Raw genomic sequence first — 19,127 nt, 5'->3', positions numbered from 1 at the left:
TGAGTGAGGTTTTAAAACCTTTGGTTAATCTAAGCTATAGACATTCATTAATTAATGCCTAAGATAAAAGTGTGAATAGACATCCAAGGTAAGTGGTCCATACCCTTTGGACAAAAAACTTATAGTTTTGGAGCTTGATAGAAAGAGAAAGCCACATGTTGATGGGCATTAATTAATGAATGCCCAAAATAAAGTGTGAATAGATAGCCAAGATAAAAGCCATTGACTTCCTAATTGGTTCATACCTTGAGAATGTTATGAAAAAAGGCAAAAGAGGAGCCTTGTGAGAGAAAGAGAAAGCCACTTGTTAATTATTGTGCATGGTAATGGGTATTAATTAATGCATGCCCAAGATAAAAGTGTGAGGATTAAAAAAAAGCCTTGTGAGAAAGAGAGACAGAGAGAGAAGCCTTGTGTGAAAGAGAGAGAGAGAGAGAGAAAGCCACGTGGTAGTGTTTGGTGAAACCACAAAAATAGCCTGATGTGGAAGGCAATGAGGTAAACAAAATCACACTCTCCAAAAACATGGTGCCTTTGATTCCAATTGAAGGCATGTGGGCTCTGGTTGATTGACAAAGGGCTATCTTCTCTTCTGATCTCTCTCCTCTCCTCTCTTCTTCTGTTCTATCGTTGCCATACAAGCAAGCATGTGGAAATCTTTGCTCACAGGGTTCTTCGCAGGCTTTCTGTGCCTTGCCCTCATCCAAGTCTGTGCAGCCCTCTTCTTCCTTCAGCGACTGCTTCGCCATCGCCATCGCCCATCGTCCCCATCTCCTGCAGACCCTGCCACTGTGACCTCCCAGCCCCCCCATATCTACCTCCAGGTATCCCCGCTCCTCACTCACATTGTCAGAAATGTGGGTTTTTATTTTTGTCATAGTTTTAAATGTTGTATTCACTCTTACTTTCAAATTTCTCATGGAAAGCGCAGATTTATGATAACTGGGTAATTGAGCATAATGAAAAAAATAAATTAATCAGGGGACAGTTTATGGGCAGAAGCATGCATCACTAACAAAGGCTTTCTAAACACAAAATAGGATGACCACAATTTTAAATTTTGAATTGTCTTCAATTCTTTTTTATAAAAATCTTAAAATTTTTGGTGTTGGACGGCTTTCCTTAGGAAGTGTCCCTTTTGAATGCTAATGCTTCTTCTGAGTAGTTTTTTTTTCAAGAGGTTTTAAGGTCAAAGATTGCCATACCTTAGTGTGCATTTCCCCTCCGAGCAACCTTAACCCAGTTCTCTTTTAGCTTTGAAGGTTGACAAAGGCTTTTGCATTTGCATTTATACATTCTCATAGAAATTTCCAAGTATGAATGGAACAATACAAGATCGTGGCTAAAAGCTGGAAAATGAAAAATAAATCCTTGTCCCAAAGTGTATCCCTTGTATACGAGTCCATGTGGCCATAAGAGTGTGAACAATTTTACTCCATATGGTGTAGATGCACTGGGCATCATATATCTGAATGCCCTCTAAAGCCTCTCTACATCTAGCTCTCCTAATCTGCCAAGTTGTATTGCTAGCAATGATATCCCAAGTGGTATCAATGCTTTGCAGAGGCAGCGTATATCGTGAATGAGGAATACTCTGAAGTGTACACCTCTAAGCCACACCTTCACATACCAAGATGATAGCATCCCAATCCTTATCCTTGAAGAAAATATGTGGGCGAGACTGAGCAAGCCAAGCAATAGTGCCCCATGTAGCATAAACTGATCCTCTCCTCAATCTGCCATGAGTTAGATAGTGAGGACTTCTCGGCCTATTAGTAATTTATAAGACACGATCAGAGATATGACACTGAAAGTAAAGATGTTTAGAGTGGAAAGTTGTGTTGTGTTGCATTGAGACACAAGGCCTTATTAAGTAGGGCTTGAAGAGGTACAAGTGAAGTGACATATCTATGATGAAAGGGTGTGATATTATGTTCTTTGGGCTTATAGATGTGTCTCTTCGAATAAACGTGTCCTTTGGTGATGACCCATGTGATAGGGTGTGATCCTTCTGGTGTCCTTTCAATGATTAAGAGTAATTAGAGAAATTAAGTCACAATCGTGACATCCCATCCCACTTAAAAATAAGATCGAGGGTTATATAAGTTCTCACAACCCTGTGTTTTTCTCTGGGCAGTATATGCAGGTGTGCACGGGGACATGGTGGACAGTGTGACTGGCATCAGATTGGAGTTAAAAAGGAAGCCCATGTGTGGACAACCCCAAGTGTGAAGGGGGCAAAGAGATTTTAATTAAAAAGGTTTTATAACCTTTGGTGGCCAAAAATTAAAGTTTAAAAAGGTTTTAAAACCTTGGGAGGCCCCTAGGTAATTTTGAGAGGCTACTCTACTTTTGGGGGAGGGGGCACGCCTCTTGCTCTCTCTTGCTTCTTGGGAGTGGTCGTACAAGTTGGCTGCGTGGAGGAGAAGATATAGCAGGCTGGTTGACTGCGTGGAGAGTAGCCGTACGGTACAGCAACTGTGAGAAGGCTGGTACAGACTGGTATGGGTGCTGCAGGTGCAGGCGCCTACTGTGCAGGTGTAGACTTGTACGAACAGGTACATGCAGGCGGATAAGGACAGTTCTGTCGAGCAGGTACAGGTGGGACAGTTCAGTCTTGTATAGCTGCAGGTAGCGCATCACCAGGGTACATGCAGCACATAAAAAACTGGGCCATGCATGTGCTTTTTGGCTCGTGGAAAGCAGGCAGACTGTCTCGCTCTCTCTCTCTCTCTCTCTCTCTCTCTCTCTCTCTCTCTCTCTCTCTCTCTAAAAAGCGAACAGATTTGTAGGAAGGTACTGTTGGCGGGCTGCGCTACAGGGAATACAGGCGCAGCTGAATATCTTCTTATGCTTGCTTTTTGGGGAGAAAAGGTCAGTTTGCTGCCGTACTACAGAACTGAGACACAGGCGCTGAACCTTTCTCTCTCCCTTTGGCTTTTGGAGGGTTGGCTGGTTGCTGTGCTGCAGTGTATACATGCACCTACTGAATTTCTCTCTCCTTGGCTTTTGGCAAGAGGTTGTCTGTCGGGCTGAACTGTTGTTTATACATACAGTGCTGGACATGGAAGTGTGGACTGAAAAAAAGAGTGCAGGGCTGGACATCAGGTTCACCCACAGGTGTTCTCCCTCTCTCGGCTGCAAAACAAGAGAGCGGGACTGTTTATGGGCTGTTTTTGTTTGGTAGCAAATTCAGCTATGTGCTTGGGTTTCCGGCTGCAAGTACAGGTCACTTGGTTATGTTTCTTGGCATGGGAGTGATGCAAGCTCGCATGGCTGCGTGCTCATGGAGTGGATTGTTTTCTTCCTGCTAGAAAGGAACAGAGGGACCTACAGATATGGCAATGGTGCCATGAATGGTTCTGTATGGAAACAGGACAGAAGTTTCAAAGGAAAACAGGCCTAAGGTTTCATGTGGAAACAGGTCGTAGGTTTCTCGAGGAAACATGTTTATGGTTCTCCAGGAGATAGGTTACATGCAGGCAGCGGTCACAGAAGTGGACACATGTTTCGTACAGCCTTGCTACTGATTGGACAGGGAACAGGGAATCCATGACAGAGATGGATAGTACCCTTGGAAGGTAGAGAGGGTTGGTACAGGTGTGTCGACTGTATGGTATGCTGTGCTGTGATGCGAGTTCTCTTTTGAGAGACAGTTTGGGAGTTTGTGTTGTGATGCAGAAGCACTGGATGTGTCAGGGTGTGATGCTGTTCATAGTGTGAGAGGCTATGGATGGTTGTGGCAGCCTTGATCATGGGAGAAAGCTTCTGTTTGTAGACTCAATGTGAGAGAGTCTTTCAATGTGAACAATGGCTGGATTTGTTTGTGGATGCCGAGTGGACAAGAAGCCATGATGCAGGTTCTTTGCAGGCTTCAAGAGTTCTACTGTGACGGCTGATGTTTCCAGCCTTATTGTAATCAAAGCTCTTATAATCAATTAAAGAAATACCGCAAGGGGCGCCACTGTGTTTTGGGGCCAATCGGTGTCCGTGTGCTGTTTGCAGGAGCACTCTAGCTCCCCTTGTTTGTTTTCCTTTTCTAGGTCCTCAATGGTGTTGAAGTGTTTTATGTGCGAGTGTTTGTTTCACCGCCCGTTAGGCCGGTTTCAAGGTTCCGTTGCCGGGACATCGTCGACTTTCTCAAGGAGGCGAGTCCGTGGTTGCTTTGGTCGGGACATCGTCGACTTTCTCAAGGAGGCGATCCCGCGGTTGTCACATCAAAAGCTTCAACATGAGGAAAGTGAAAAGGAAGCGCAGGAGACAGTGCAGGGTTGTGTGTCTTTGCCTATATGAGGTGAAGAGCAAGAGCTGAAGATGAAGCTCAGGAGAAAAGACACCAAGGACAAGAAGTAGTCAGCCAGGAGAAGAAGAAGCAGTTGAAGTGTTATGGTGCAAAACATTCGACAGTTTGTCACCGGTCGTATCTTCATAGAGGCTTCATGGATTAGGAAGATAGTTTCTTTCTTTGTTTAGTAGTGGTGATCTACTATGCTTCATCGGGGACTTGTGCTTACCACTTGGGTGAAGTGCAAGCAGGTTTTGGGTGCCTGAGGATGTATCAGATGAGGCTCAGACGGAAGTGGAGGAACTTGACGAGGTTCTTATTCCCGAGTTGATACTGGCACATAAGGAATGAAAGGTACAGGGTAAAGTTTTCCGTCGCTATCTTGTGAAGTTCAAGAGCTGTTTACTAATGGATGCGAAGTGGATGGAGGAGGGTGACTTAGCAGATTCACCTCAGGATTTGCAGCTTTATCTCGATGCCTTTGAGTTGGAGTCGACTCTTGTTACGGCTCATTCAGGTTCAGCAGAGCATAGGTCTGGAGCATTGCCTGATGCTCAAGAGGAGGGTAGCACCTCCGCTCCCTTGTTACAGACAGGCTCAGTTGTCATCTAGGAGTCGCTTGGTGACATCTTTGTATTCACCCGAAGGTACTGAGGCTGACAGTACATCTGCTTATGGGACTCCTATGATCTTGTGTTTTAGACACGTGAGATGGTAAAGTTGGGTACGGTTCACAGTCGGCCGCACCTTGAACTATAACTGCAACTATGGATAACTCTATGGAGGGCATAAGTCTTGCGAGCAGTCCTAGAGTTGGTTTGGTTCATGGCTATATGGATCGAACTCCATTTGTGCATGTATACATACAGTTTTTGTGGTATTATTGTATTCTGGTGCCATTGGATCTTGGTACCATTGAGAATACATTGGGTAATACTCTGGATTGTGTTGTGAGATGCATGTATGTTGGTATGATACATCAAGTGCTTTATTATGTTCATGGATGCACCACTGAGTGTGACTCCTGCGGGATGGCCATGAGACATATGTGGGAAGTACTTAGTGGATGTAGTGTTTGGATGCATTGAGTGCTTTCATATGCTCATGTTGTACCATCAGTCGTGGGTCCTGCGGGATGCCCATGGGTGTAAGGCTTGCGAGCAGCCCTTAGACTGTTACTTTAGAGTAGGTAGAGCAACTTGAGGAGCATATTGTTTGCGAATGCATATGTGTGTCATGCATATGTGTGCCATATGTAGAATGATGCATGGTTTTGTTTTTGGCTAACACAGTTAACGTGTTTCCATTTGGTCTTAAGACTTTTGCTTTAGGTTCTGAAGGAACAAGCAAGAGTTGTTCGTCACTTTGGTGTGACAGTATGGCCTTTTGTGCAGGATGATTGTTTTATCACCCAGATGCATTGGAGGGCCATTGTTTTTGTCATATGGGGAGTCTTTGCTCATAAGATGCCTTACTGTGCTATTGAGTGCAATCGAGGACGCTTGCTATTTTTCAAGAGGGGGGTATGCCACGACCTTGTGTTTTTCTCTGGACAGTATATGCAGGTGTGCACGGGGACATGGTGGACAGTGTGAATGGCATCAGATTAGAGTTAAAAAGGAAGCCCATGTGTGGACAACCCCAAGTGTGAAGGGGGCAAAGAGATTTTATAATTAAAAAGGTTTTATAACCTTTGGTGGCCAAAAATTAAAGTTTAAAAAGGTTTTAAAACCTTGGGAGGCCCCTAGGTAATTTTGAGAGGCTACTCTACTTTTGGGGGAGGGGGCACGCCTCTTGCTCTCTCTTGCTTTTTGGGAGTGGTCGCACAAGTTGGCTGCGTGGAGGAGAAGATATAGCAGGCCGGTTGACTACGTGGAGAGTAGCCGTACGGTACAGCAACTGTGAAGGCTGGTACAGACTGGTACGGGTGTTGCAGGTGCAGGCGCCTACTGTGCAGGTATAGACTTGTACGAACAGGTACATGCAGGCGGATAAGGACAGTTCTGTCCAGCAGGTACAGGCGGGACAGTTCAGTCTTGTATAGCTGCAGGTAGCGCATCACCAGGGTACAGGCAGCACATAAAAAGCTGGGCCATGCATGTGCTTTTTGGCTCGTGGAAAGCAGGCAGACCGCAGCGCTCTCTCTCTCTCTCTCTCTCTCTCTCTCTCTCTCTCTCTCTCTGCTAAAAAGCGAACAGATCTGTAGGAAGGTACTGCTGGTGGGCTGCGCTACAGGGAATACAGGCGCATCTGAATATCTTCTTATGCTTGCTTTTTGGGGAGAAAAGGTCAGTTGGCTGCCGTACTACAGAACTGTGACACAGGCGCTGAACCTTTCTCTCTCCCTTTGGCTTTTGGAGGGTTGGCTGGTTGCTGTGCTGCAGTGTATACAGGCGCCACTGAATTTCTCTCTCTCCTTGGCTTTTGGCAAGAGGTTGTCTGTCGGGCTGAACTGTTGTTTATACATGCAGTGCTGGACATGGAAGCGTGGACTGAAAAAAAGAGTGCAGGGCTGGACATCAGGTTCACCCACAGGTGTTCTCCCTCTCTCGGCTGCAAAACAAGAGAGCGGGACTGTTTATGGGCTGTTTTTGTTTGGTAGCAAATTCAGCTATGTGCTTGGGTTTCCGGCTGCAAGTACAGGTCACTTGGTTATGTTTCTTGGCATGGGAGTGATGCAAGCTCGCATGGCTGCGTGCTCATGGAGCGGATTGTTTTCTTCCTGCTAGAAAGGAACAGAGGGACCTACAGATATGGGCATCTCTATGTTGCCAGATGTTTCATGAGGGAACAGGTAACTAGATGTATGCTGTTGTTGGCACTGTTGTTGAATGGTGCCATGAATGGTTCTGTATGGAAACAGGACAGAAGTTTCAAAGGGAAACATGCCTAAGGGTTTCATGTGGAAACAGGTCGTAGGTTCTCGAGGAAACATGTTTATGGTTCTCCAGGAGATAGGTCACATGCAGGCAGCGGTCACAGAAGTGGACACATGTTTCGTACAGCCTTGCTACTGATTGGACAAGGGACAGGGAATCCATGACAGAGATGGATAGTACCCTTGGAAGGTAGAGAGGGTTTGTACAGGTGTGTCGACTGTATGGTATGCTGTGCTGTGATGCGAGTTCTCTTTTGAGAGACAGTTTGGGAGTCTGTGTTGTGATGAAGAAGCACTGGATGTGTCAGGGTATGATGCTGTTCATAGTGTGAGAGGCTATGGATGGTTGTGGCAGCCCTGATCATGGGAGAAATGTTCTGTATGCAGACTCAATGTGAGAGAGTCTTTCGATGTGAACAATGGCGGGATTTGTTTGTGGATACCGAGTGGACAAGAAGCCATGATGCAAGTTCTTTGCAGGCTTCAAGAGTTCTACTGTGACGGCTGATGTTTCCAGTCTTATTGTAATCAAAGCTCTTATAATCAATTAAAGAAATACCGCAAGGGGCGCCACTGCGTTTTGGGGCCAATCGATGTCCGTGTGCTGTTTGCAGGAGCACTCTAGCTCCCCTTGTTTGTTTTCCTTTTCTAGGTCCTCAATGGTGTTGAAGTGTTTTATGTCCGAGTGTTTGTTTCACCGCCCGTTGGCTGGTTTCATAAGTGATTGTTGTTGACTAAAGAACTCTTGAAGTAATTCTGTGTATTGTTGTAGATCTTCATCAATTTGCCAAGTTGAGTCTAAATCATCCAAATCTTTCCATTGTACCAAGAATTTTGTAATAATTTTTTGTTGAGTTTCTTTTTGTCGAACATCAAGAATTTTCTTTGGAATCAAAATCATATGTTCATCTTCTATCTCTAGAAAATAATTTGAAACGTTTGGTACAATAGAATCTTCATGTACAAATTTCTTGATTTATGATATGTTGAAAGTCAGATGATTTTTTTTAATGAAGGTGGTAAATTCAACTTATAACTCAAAGGAGAATTCTTCTTGATAATCGAAAAAGGACTATAGTAGCATGGTCGTAACTTTGGAAAAAGACTATAGTAATGTGGTCGTAAGTTCGAAAAAATTGATTTCACTGTTTTATGTCGATGAGGATAAACAAAAGAACCATATCACCTTCTTGAAATTCATCATGTTGGCTAGCTGCTTGTTGATATTGTTCATGAACTTCAATCATCTGACCTCGAATTTGAAAAAGAATGTCTTGTATTTCTTGAACTAACTGATCCACTAATGCCACCTTGTGTTGAACAACAAAGTTTGATCGCACAATTGGTGTATGACCATAAGCGGCTTGAAAAGGACTCATACCAAATGTTGTTGATGAGAATTGTTGTAAGCAAATTCTATCAATAGTAGATAATCTTTTGAAGTTGCTAAGCGAGATTGAATATGATGTCTTAGCATCTCTTCAAGAATTTGATTAACACTTCCAGTTTGTCCATCCGTTTGTTGATGATATGGAAACCGAATAACAAAATTGTGTCAAGTGGCTTGAAAAGGAAAGTCCAAAAATGTCTTGTAAACTTAGGATCTTGATCTGGAATAACAGACTTTGGCAATACATGTATCTTGAAAATATACTGAAGAAATAATGAAGCAATATCTGTGACTTGAGCTGTCTTCTTGCTGAAGGGAGCTTATGAAGCTCAGCTGTAGAGAGTTAGGGTTTCATGTGGGAGACACACACAGAGAAGAAGGAAGAGAGAGAGAGATATGTGGGGATAAGTCAACTCACAGTATGAGTGTGTGACTCCCCTATCACACATGTATATTTGCACTAGTACACAGTGTGCACTTAGTACATTAAAAGTACTAGGTGTACTATGTACTATAAAACTTATGGGCTTGTACACACTACAAGGGTGGGCATAATGCCTTTATCCCAACAACCTCCCACTTAAAGGCAAAGTGCCCTTAAATGAAGGAAAAGAATAATCAGCATGTACATGATAATATACAAGGCCATATCAAGGCTGAAACTGGCCTCATCCAATGCCCATCAAGTATCTGCAATGAGTAAATCGCTCTGGAGGCAAACTCTTTGTCAACAGATCAGCCGGGTTGTCATCCGTATGAATCTTGACAAGCTGAATCAGCTTGTTCTCTATCACCTCTCTGATGAAGTGATACTTCACATCCACATGCTTCGTCTTTGCATGAAAGACAGGGTTCTTTGCCAACTGGATGGCACTCTGACTGTCACAATGCAACAATGGAATATCCCCTGTATAACCCAAATCAACCACTAACCGAGATAGCCATAATGCCTCCTTGCAAGCCCTTGTGGCTGCAATATACTCGGCCTCTGTAGTAGATAAGACAGTGCACTTCTGCATCCTGGATATCCATGACACAGCATCTCCTGTGAATGTAAACACATAACCGGTAGTAGACTTCCGGTTCTCTGGATGACCGGCATAATCCGAATCTGTGTAACCATGCACTAATGCATCCTGTTTGCCAAAGCAGATGCACATATCTAGTGTGCCCTTCAGGTATCTCATGACACCTTTCACTGCTTCCCAATGCTTCTTGCCAGGGTTGGCCATGTATCTAGTAACCACTCCCACTGCAAATGCAATGTCCGGCCTGGTAGCAACCATGGCATACATGAGACTGCCACAAGCTGAAGCATACGGAATCTTGGCCATATCAGCCCTGTCACTATCCGACTAAGGGCTGTCCTTAGCACTGAGTTTCACATATGGAGGCAAAGGAGTACTAGTCTTCTTCCCCCCGTCCATATTGAATCTCTGCAAAACTTTGCCAATGTATTCCTTATGAGACAAATACAACACATGCTGATTTCTGTCCCGAAGTATCCGCATACCCAAAATGTGATTTGCATCACCCAAATCCTTCATATCAAAGGTCTGATGCAGCCTCTTCTTCAATGCATCCATCTCTTTACGAGATTTCTCGACAATCAACATATCATCAACATACAAGATGAGGATCAATAGACTGCCATCCAAAGCTTTCTTGGTGTATAAGCAGTGATCTATGTCACTCCTCCTGAAATCCTGGAATTTCATGAATGTATCAAATTTATGATACCATTCCCTTGGTGCCTGTTTGAGCCCATAAAGACTCTTTTTCAGCTTGCATACAAGCTTCTCCTTTCCATTTACTGCATAACCCTCTGGCTGTTGCATATATATCTCCTCATGGAGATCACCGTCAAGAAAAGCAGTCTTCACATCCATCTGAATCAAATCCAGATCATCATGAGCAACCAAAGCTAATACAGCTCTAAGTGTGGTCGTTTTGACCATTGGAGAGAAGATCTCATCAAAGTCTACACCATATTCCTGCTTGAAGCCCTTAGCCACTAACATGGCTTTGTATCTTGGCTTTGCATTAGGTGCAACTTTGAGCTTGTAAACCCACTTGCATGGCAAAACCTTCTTGCCTGTAGGCAAATGCACCAACTTCCATGTTCCATTTTTGTGCAGAGAATCCATCTCTGACTTCATAGCACGCTCCCAAAGAGCCTTGTCTGCCCTCTGTAAAGCCTCCTTATAACAAGAGGGCTCCCCACAGTCAGTGAGCATCAAGTAGTCAACCCCTGGAACAAACCTGTCAGGGGGTCTCGAGGGTCTTGTGGACCTCCGTACCCAATGACCATCATTTGCAGGTTGTTGTCCAGCTTGCATATCACCTATTGGTGGCTCCTGTTCCATGCCATAAGGTTGAAAGATCATGCCCGGTATCTCCTCTAACTGTGGGATATCCATAGGGATATCTTCTGCCATCTCTGGCTGTCCATTTGGACCATTTTCAGCACCATTTAAGGGTTGGTTTTGTTGTTGTAAAGGCTGATTTACAGCCCTTGGTTGTTGTCCATGATGTCCATCATCATCAAAGATGACTCTGACAGGCTCCTGTTGCCTTGCAGGCTCCTTATACATGCATGTTTCATAAAAAATGACATCATTGCTACGTATAATCTTTCTATTCACTGGATCCCAAAGTCTATACCCCATTTCACCTCTGTCACCATATCCTAGGAATATGCATTTGTGAGACTTATTTCCCTGCGTATGTGCACGTACGCAACGCAACCAAACACTCTCAAGTGCTTGTAGGACGGAGGCTTCCCTGTCCATACTTCCTCTGGCACTTTCCCACCAAGCCTCGTGTTAGGTGACCTGTTTATAAGATGAATGGCTGTCATAACAGCTTCAGCCCAAAAACCATGAGGTAATGCAGCATGTGACAACATAGAACGGACCTTCTCCTGAATGGTCCTATTCATCCTCTCTGCTGTCCCGTTTTGTGGAGGATCATAAGGAGCAGAGAGCTCCCTCTTGATGCCTTTAGCATCACAAAAGTCCTGAAACTGTTTGGACATATACTCTCCACCATTGTCGGAACGCAAAGCCTTCAGTGTTTTGCCAGTTTGATTCTCAACATGAGCAACAAACTTCTCAAACACTGAGAATGTATCACTCTTCAAATGAAGAGGATAAGCCCACACCTTGCGTGTGGCATTATCAATAAAAGACAAAATATTTTGCCCCTCCCAAAGAAAGCTGAGGCATCTCACATACATCTGTATGCACAAGCTCTGACTGAGCATCTTTCTGTCCAAGAGCTTTCTTGTGGGGGCACTGGAGTTGTCTACCATATATACAATGCTCACAAAACTGAAAACTTGAGAACTTTAGAGAAGGCAAGTAACCAAAACGAGACAATTCCTCCATTCCGTTGACACTCATGTGTCCCAACCGGGAATGCCACAGAGAGATTTCAGGCAGCTCGGTTGCATTTACATTAGCATGGTGACAAACATTAGCATGCATGAAGTAAAGAGTGTCCACCTTAGAGCCTTTGGCAACAACCAGTGAGCCCTTACTAATCTTTCACTTTCCACCACCAAATGTGGTAACATAAACAACAGCATCAAGCTGTCCAGTAGAAAACAGGTTCTTCTTGATCTCAGGCACATGCCTGACATCATGGAGCGTAAGCTGTGAGTCATCTGAAAACACAAGCCTCACATCACCTCTGCCAAGAATCTGGCATGCATGGTTGTCACCCAAATAAACTACTCCTTCATTGCCAGCAGTATACCTGACAAACAAGTCTCTTCAACCTGTGACATGAAAGGAGGCACCTGAATCAACGATCCATGAGTGCATACCATGATCATCTCCTGCATGGAGTGAATGGGCATCAAGTGAAGACATGAATAGGACTTCATCCTCACTGTCACCTGCATGTGACACATTGACTTCTTCAATCTTGACTCCACTTTTGCCCTTTGGCTTTGCATCTTTGGCTTCATCTTTGTCTGTCTTTTCCTTTGCCCTTTTCCTTTTGATCATTCTTCCATTTGTAGCATTGCTTTTTGAAATGTCCCTTCTTGCCACAATAATGGCATTCCAAGTCCTTTTTGGAGCGGGACTTGCTCCTTCCCCGTTCTTGGCTTTTACCCTTTTGCTGGGATCTCCCACGTGCATTCATTGCATTGGACTTTCCAACAGAGTTGTTCTTCCTGTTCATCTCCTCTTGAAGGAGAGCACCCTTCACATCTTCATATGACAGCATAGCATTTGAATTGCTAGTGGCTGTCTTGAATGTGTCCCAACTCTCTGGCAAAGTGCATAAGAGAAAGGTGGCTTTGAACTCATCGTCCATTGCCAACTTTTGATTGATGACCTGGCTGACAACACCATTAAGCTCATTTAGATAGGCTGTCATAGACGCCCCTTCCTTCATTTGAAGACCTATGAGTTTCTTCAACCAATACACTTTGCTTGAGGCACTTTGCTGGGCATACAAGTCCTGCAATCTTTGCCACATTCCCCAAGCTGTCTTCTCTTCACGTATACTGAAAAGTAAAGAGTCTGACACAGACAACATGATGGTGGATCTTGCTAGTTCATCCATATCTTCCCATTCTTCAGCAGTAAGAGAAGCGGGCATTACACCCCTTTCTTTGATGGGCTTGTGCTGCTTCTTCTGGAGCAACACATTATAGCACTGGGTTTGCCAAATGTCATAATTATGTGAGCCTTCGAGCTTTTTGATGTGAAGCAATGAAGAGCTCTCACCTGTGGTTGCCATAGCAATATGCAACCTTTGACACAGTCAATGCCTGACTCCCTGCAAGATGTGCAAACACTGCACCAAAGCACACAAAGTGCTCATAGTTGTTCTCCCAAAGTTTATCTCCCACTGCGGAAGCACGAATGCAACTCTCCTCCCACTGAATGTGATAAAATCACAAAAATCTGGTTGCTGCAGATTTATGACAGCACCTTAGATGTGCTCTGTTCCCCTTCCAAAATACTGTACAACAGTACGAAGTGCTCACCAATGATGTACCAAATCTGTACCGGCAAGTACAGCAGCTGAAAATGAGCCTTTTCCTCACTCAAATCAATGTACAGCCATGCCAAACCTTGTACAAAGTTGTACCAAATCTGTACCAACAAGTACAGTAGCAATAAATGCTCTCCTGGCTGTCCAAATGAGTGAAAATCAGACCTTGACAGTCCCCACCACTGCATACAACAGTCCCGGACAGAAATTGGGCAAAAGCCCCTTGACTGCAAGTGGATTACTGAGGGTTCAAGGCATAAAAGTCTTCCCTGCTGCTTTGCCAAGCTCAACAAGCACAAAATCTTGAAAAGCCCCTTGATTCAAGATCAATTTCTGATCATGAATGGTACATTAATGCACATGAAGGCATCCAGAGTCATCACAATGCTTCCCCCTGGCCACATATACATCCAATACATAAAAGCCCCTTGATTTAATGGCACATTGAGTGCTTGAGAGGCATCAACACATTGCCCAAAGCATCAAATGCCAGTGCCTGCATGCAAATTAACCCAATTGGCACAAAAGCCCTTTGATTTGCACTCCAATTTCCTGCAATTTAGCCCCGAATGTGAGATTGCTCACATCATACAGCATGTATGAATGCCCAATGGCACAATTACATCAAAAGCCCCGAATGTTGACACCCAATTTCCTGCAAATTGACCCGGAATGTGACCAATGTCACCCAATGTTGCCAATTTTGCTCAAAATCTGAGCCATTTGGACCTGTACCTGCTCAATTGATGAAAATGGACATGCAAATCCCAAAATTGAAGCAAATACCTCAGACAATTTCTGATTTCTTGCGATTTGGAGGTACGGATGCTGTATTCGTGCAGGTGGACGGTAGCGGAGGAGCTCTGCAGTGATCACGCCATGGCGGACCTCACACAACACCTTGACTTATGCTTGGTCGCTTCTGGGCAATGCACACACAAACTGCGCCCAGCACACGAGAACCAGCACACACCTGGTCGTATGCCTGGTCGCTTCTGGCCAATGCACACACAGACTGCGCCCAGCACACGAGAACCAGCACACACCTGGTCGTATGCCTGGTCGCTTCTTCTCCAGGCTCGAAACTCCCGTAGAAGCTCGCGGGTGAATCTCCCGAGAAGCAGGCGTATGCGCGCGATGTTGGTGTTGGTGCGTAGCTCTCCTCGTGGGCGACACGCTGATGCTATCCGTTCGTGGCCAGCCTTGTGCTATGTGTTCCTATGCCTTAGCCTTGTGGTGTGCGTTGCTACGCCTTGTGGCCAGGCCCTGTTTGTTGCCGCCGCCTCCGCCTAGTGGCCAGCGCTACAACCACTCCCTCTTGTGGCCAGGCGTCTGACGCCCAACGCCTTGCTGCAACTCGTGGCCAACGCCTTGTGCTATGCACTGCTGCCACTGTCTTGGAGCGCCCAACGAGGCCTTGAATGTCACCTTGAACGCCTGCACCCTCGAGATAAAAAACCCTAAAAAAATGTAACCCTAAAACCAGAGCTCTGATACCAGTTGAAGGGAGCTTATGAAGCTCAGCTGTAGAGAGTTAGGGTTTCATGTGGGAGACACACACAGAGAAGAAGGGAGAGAGAGAGAGATATGTGGGGATAAGTCAACTCACAGTATGAGTGTGTGACTCCCCTATCACACATGTATATTTGCACTAGTACACATAGTGCACTTAGTACATTAAAAGTACTAAGTGTACTATGTACTATAAAACTTATGGGCTTGTACACACTACAAGGGTGGGCATAATGCCTTTACCCCAACACTTGCATGGTAAAAATGTGTCATTTGAAAAATCTGTCGACCATCACTATTATCTGTTTGTCTTGTTATGCATTCATAACTGGTTGAGTGAAAATGTACTTCAAGAAATGATGATCTGTCTTAACAATGGAATCTGGTCCTAAAAGATGCTGTGGCCATGTTTAAATGTTTTTAATATGCATTGATGGTATCAACAAGTGTGTCAAAGGCCCTAGCTCTCGAGCACCCGCGAGTTTTGTTGGTATCAGAGCATAGGCTTCCTTCTATCAATGAAGAAGAGAAAAGATCTCAAGTGGAATGTTTCTAGGCTCGATAAGCATGATGTCACGTGTATCCAGCATTTGGATGCCACTTGGATATATTTGTACAGCAGGTGCAAACCTAGAGTGGAAACTAGTCCCATGTGAGCCCCTGTCTGGGACGAGTCAGTTAGGGTTCCACTCTAAGCGTCCAAGGTTAGGTGTACAAGTCCCGTACATGGTCTTGGTCAGGTGTGCAAGTCTTGTACATGAAACAATGCCAGAGTCATCCTTTGGAATGATGTCAAGTGTTTTGGGTGTTCGGCTTGTAGCCAGATACCAGGCATTTGGGTCTTAGAGCATGTAGTTGCATGTAGGAGAGGGGGACAGCCCATTGAGCTACCGCAGAAAGGGGTTTGAATACCCTTGACTGAGCATGGGGTAGGCCTTAGGCCATCCTAGGGGTCTAGGTGACCCTTGGCCTTTGCCCAACAATCCTATTGGACTGGGCATGATGTCGGCGAGCCCATGTGGCTTGACCAGCCTGTCGGCGAGCACTTATGGCCTGGGTGGCCCTGTTGGCCAGCCTTGTGGCTTGGCCAAGCAGCCCATGGGCAGCCAGCCCAGCAAGGAGGGCCAGCATGCACATGCTAGACAGCCCAGGAGGCGGCGAGAGCACACAGTAGAGGCGGCCAGCTTTAGGTGTGAAAGACGCTGATTAAAAAGGGCCAATCTTCAGGTCTTGGAGAATATAAACAGGCCGACCCTGTTTGCTACTATAAAAGCAAGGCTAGGATTTCATTTCAAGCATCTCATAATTCACAAAGGGTTGGGGCATTGCAAGGGCCATGACAACGAAGGGGAAAACTACAACCAAGGTGGGAAAACTGCCAATCTGGTGCAAGAGAGATCCCATGCTGGCAGATGCTTGTGATGTGGCCATGAGGAACAGGGTGGCGGACTGTTCTGCACAGTGGTGCACAGGGCAGCTGCAGGTTCTCTGCAGTGTCACTTAGGTCGGCAACAGGGTGAGCTGGCTGAGAAACAGGGTGGAGCTGTGGTGGAGGGTTGCCAGCAGGGCGCAGATGGGCTGAACATGGCGAAAAAAGGACTCACGGTAGGGCGGATCAGCTGGCAGCAGAGGGATGGCACCTGGCAGAGCAGCACCAGGGCTTGGCGGTGCTGTGGTACAGCAGTGGCAGCTAATGGAGTTGGGGCGCTTCTTCTTATGGGAGTCCAAACATGGCTATGGAGGCCCTCATATAGATGGGAAAACAGGCGCCAGAGCACCAGGGCCCAGCCTCAGGAGATCCTGGTGTGCAGGAGAGTGGCAGACTGCTGGTCCAAGGTCGGACCTCCAGAGCAGAGCGACGCCGCCACGCGCACCAGTCTGGCAGGCCACGGGAGGATACGGTTTTGCTAGAGAACCGTTACGAGCACTTATCTCAGCACTTCCCGATGGGGATTGTGTGCCCCCCCCCAACCACCCCAAGGGCGGCCCGCAGCCCCCTTGCCCAGGCACTCCCGCCACCGGTCGGCCAGCCAGACTAGTTCTGCCGAGGCCTCCCAATCGAGGGAGCTGGTATTTTGAAGGAGATGGTGGCCCCCATTCGTATCTATGTGGTTTTGCATCACTCTAGACCTTCCACTCCAGAGAGTGGCGTGATGGTCTTCTCCTTCCCGCTGAGTGCAGCGCCGGGGACAAATTGGAGCACAGAGTTGGTGTCTGCCACTATCCACGGGCAGGCCATAAAGCTCTCACATCATCTGCATGATCTGCATATCACTGACGTGCTCACTTCTGGCCCTTGGCACGGATGAAGGTGGGTTGTGTGTGAATCTGCAAATTAAATGCTAACACAAAAACATGCTAAGATATAAAACGAAGGTTCTATCATACGTACCACCTATTCACACACACAAAAGCTTACGAGATTTAGGCAATCCAGGCATACACGCCCATGGACCACCGTGGGTGTCCTTGGACCCCTATTGGATGCTTCACAAGCAGTAAAAACAGTTCACACCTCATTTCCATGCATCAGTCAAACATAAAGAAGCAAAGCACATGTTTTGGTCAATCTCCCATTCTCAAAAGCTTGTACTTGAAATATTTTGGACTTTGGCATGTGAACCAACCCCCTATGTGCCTCCCAGTTCAACTCTCGATGGTCTGAGTCCAACTCTCTATGAGTGCACTGATAGCCATTGATCAGGGGGATTATGTCTGGCTGGTGACATGTGGTGTGTACCTACCATGAGGCCTCAAAAGGCTCAAGCACTAGCAAGGTTGAAGGTCAAGAATCAGATCAGAAGATCTACAGATTCGTGTTATTTGTTCATCATTCTAATAAAGCAAATACACCATCTGTGGTGGGGGCCCTATAGAGGGTATTGAGACCCAATACTGTGTCCAACCACTCTCTTTGTCTCTCTCAGCACAGTGGAGAGAGATTTTGCGATTGGCCCCAGGCCCATCGGAGTTACGGTGGATCATGCATTTCTCTCCTTTACGGTGGATTTCCACTACAATACTCGCCAGGTTGGGCAGTCCTCCTATCACCCGAGATATACCTTATGTAGAGAGACTGATGGAGTATACACTGCAGAGATCTACAACTTGTTGAGTGCAGAGGATCCACAGAGGCCGTTAGCAGAGCTCACACAGATCCTGACAGAGGATCTACATACAGCTGCAGCGACGGCCTTCCCACACATGCAGCCCACAGTACGACCACGTCCTGGGAGCATGCCCGGGAATAGTTGGTATGATGATGACTGTAGGGAGCTCAGAGCCCGGCTATAGAGAGAGGTGGCCACAGGTGTTACTACATATAGACAGTCACGCATCATCTTCCGACGCCTCATTCGGCGGAAGAAGAGAGCATTCTTAGCTCGGCTGGAGAGAGACATGTATGGGCTGTTTTTGAGTCAGGATTATGGGGAGGCGTGGAGATTGCTTAGAGAGCATCCCCCGCCTCCAGCCATTACCTCTCCAGATACATGGGGCGAGTATGCAGCCTCCCTCTACACAGTACCAGAGCAGCCACCACTACCGAACCCTCTAGAGCCCTGTCCACCCACTTCTACCTTCTTCATAGCAGAGATGGTGAGGAGGGCCATCGACGGATTGCATACAGGGAGGGCACAGGATCATGAGGGCATTGTATCCGAGCATTTCATACATGCTAGAGATATGATTGCAGAATTGCTAGCTCTCATGTTTAATAGAGCCATGTGTGAGGGGTTTCGTGGGACTTGGAGTTCTTCCACGATTGTGCCGGTACTCAAGTCTGGAGATCCGAGCCTGCTGACTAACTACCGCACCATTATGATTGGTCACTCATTGGCGAAGCTATATGCCTCTATTCTTGAGCAGGAGTTGAGCAGATGGGCAGAGAGACAAGGGGTCCGAGCTCAGGGACAGGCCGGTTTCAGGAGGAGATTCTCTACTTTGGATCATATCTTTACCCTTAGGGCTATCATTGAGGAGGGTAGAGCACATGGGAGGAGGATCTACTGTGGCTTTGTGGATTTCCGCAAGGCCTTTGACACAGTGCC

General features: G+C 46.1%; 1 protein-coding gene across 2 annotated transcripts in view; it reads left to right on the top strand.

Annotated features, from left to right (window-relative positions):
* The first annotated feature begins 496 nt into the window (after window positions 1–496).
* LOC147621363 (uncharacterized) overlaps window positions 497–19,127 on the top strand; it is an 86,000-nt gene continuing 67,369 nt past the window's right edge. For both annotated transcript variants that reach the window (XM_086824099.1, XM_086824098.1), the window contains exon 1: window positions 497–824. In XM_086824099.1, the coding sequence (XP_086680225.1) occupies window positions 648–824 (177 nt within the window). In that variant the 5' untranslated portion in view covers window positions 497–647. The remainder of the gene's footprint in view (window positions 825–19,127) is intronic.

The sequence above is a fragment of the Cibotium barometz genome, chromosome 30 (assembly GCF_041138505.1).
Source record: "Cibotium barometz isolate CiBa-2024 chromosome 30, ASM4113850v1, whole genome shotgun sequence".
NCBI lineage: Eukaryota > Viridiplantae > Streptophyta > Polypodiopsida > Cyatheales > Cibotiaceae > Cibotium > Cibotium barometz.
Note: the sequence above shows the minus strand (reverse complement) of the source record. Positions and strands in the feature narration are given on the sequence as shown.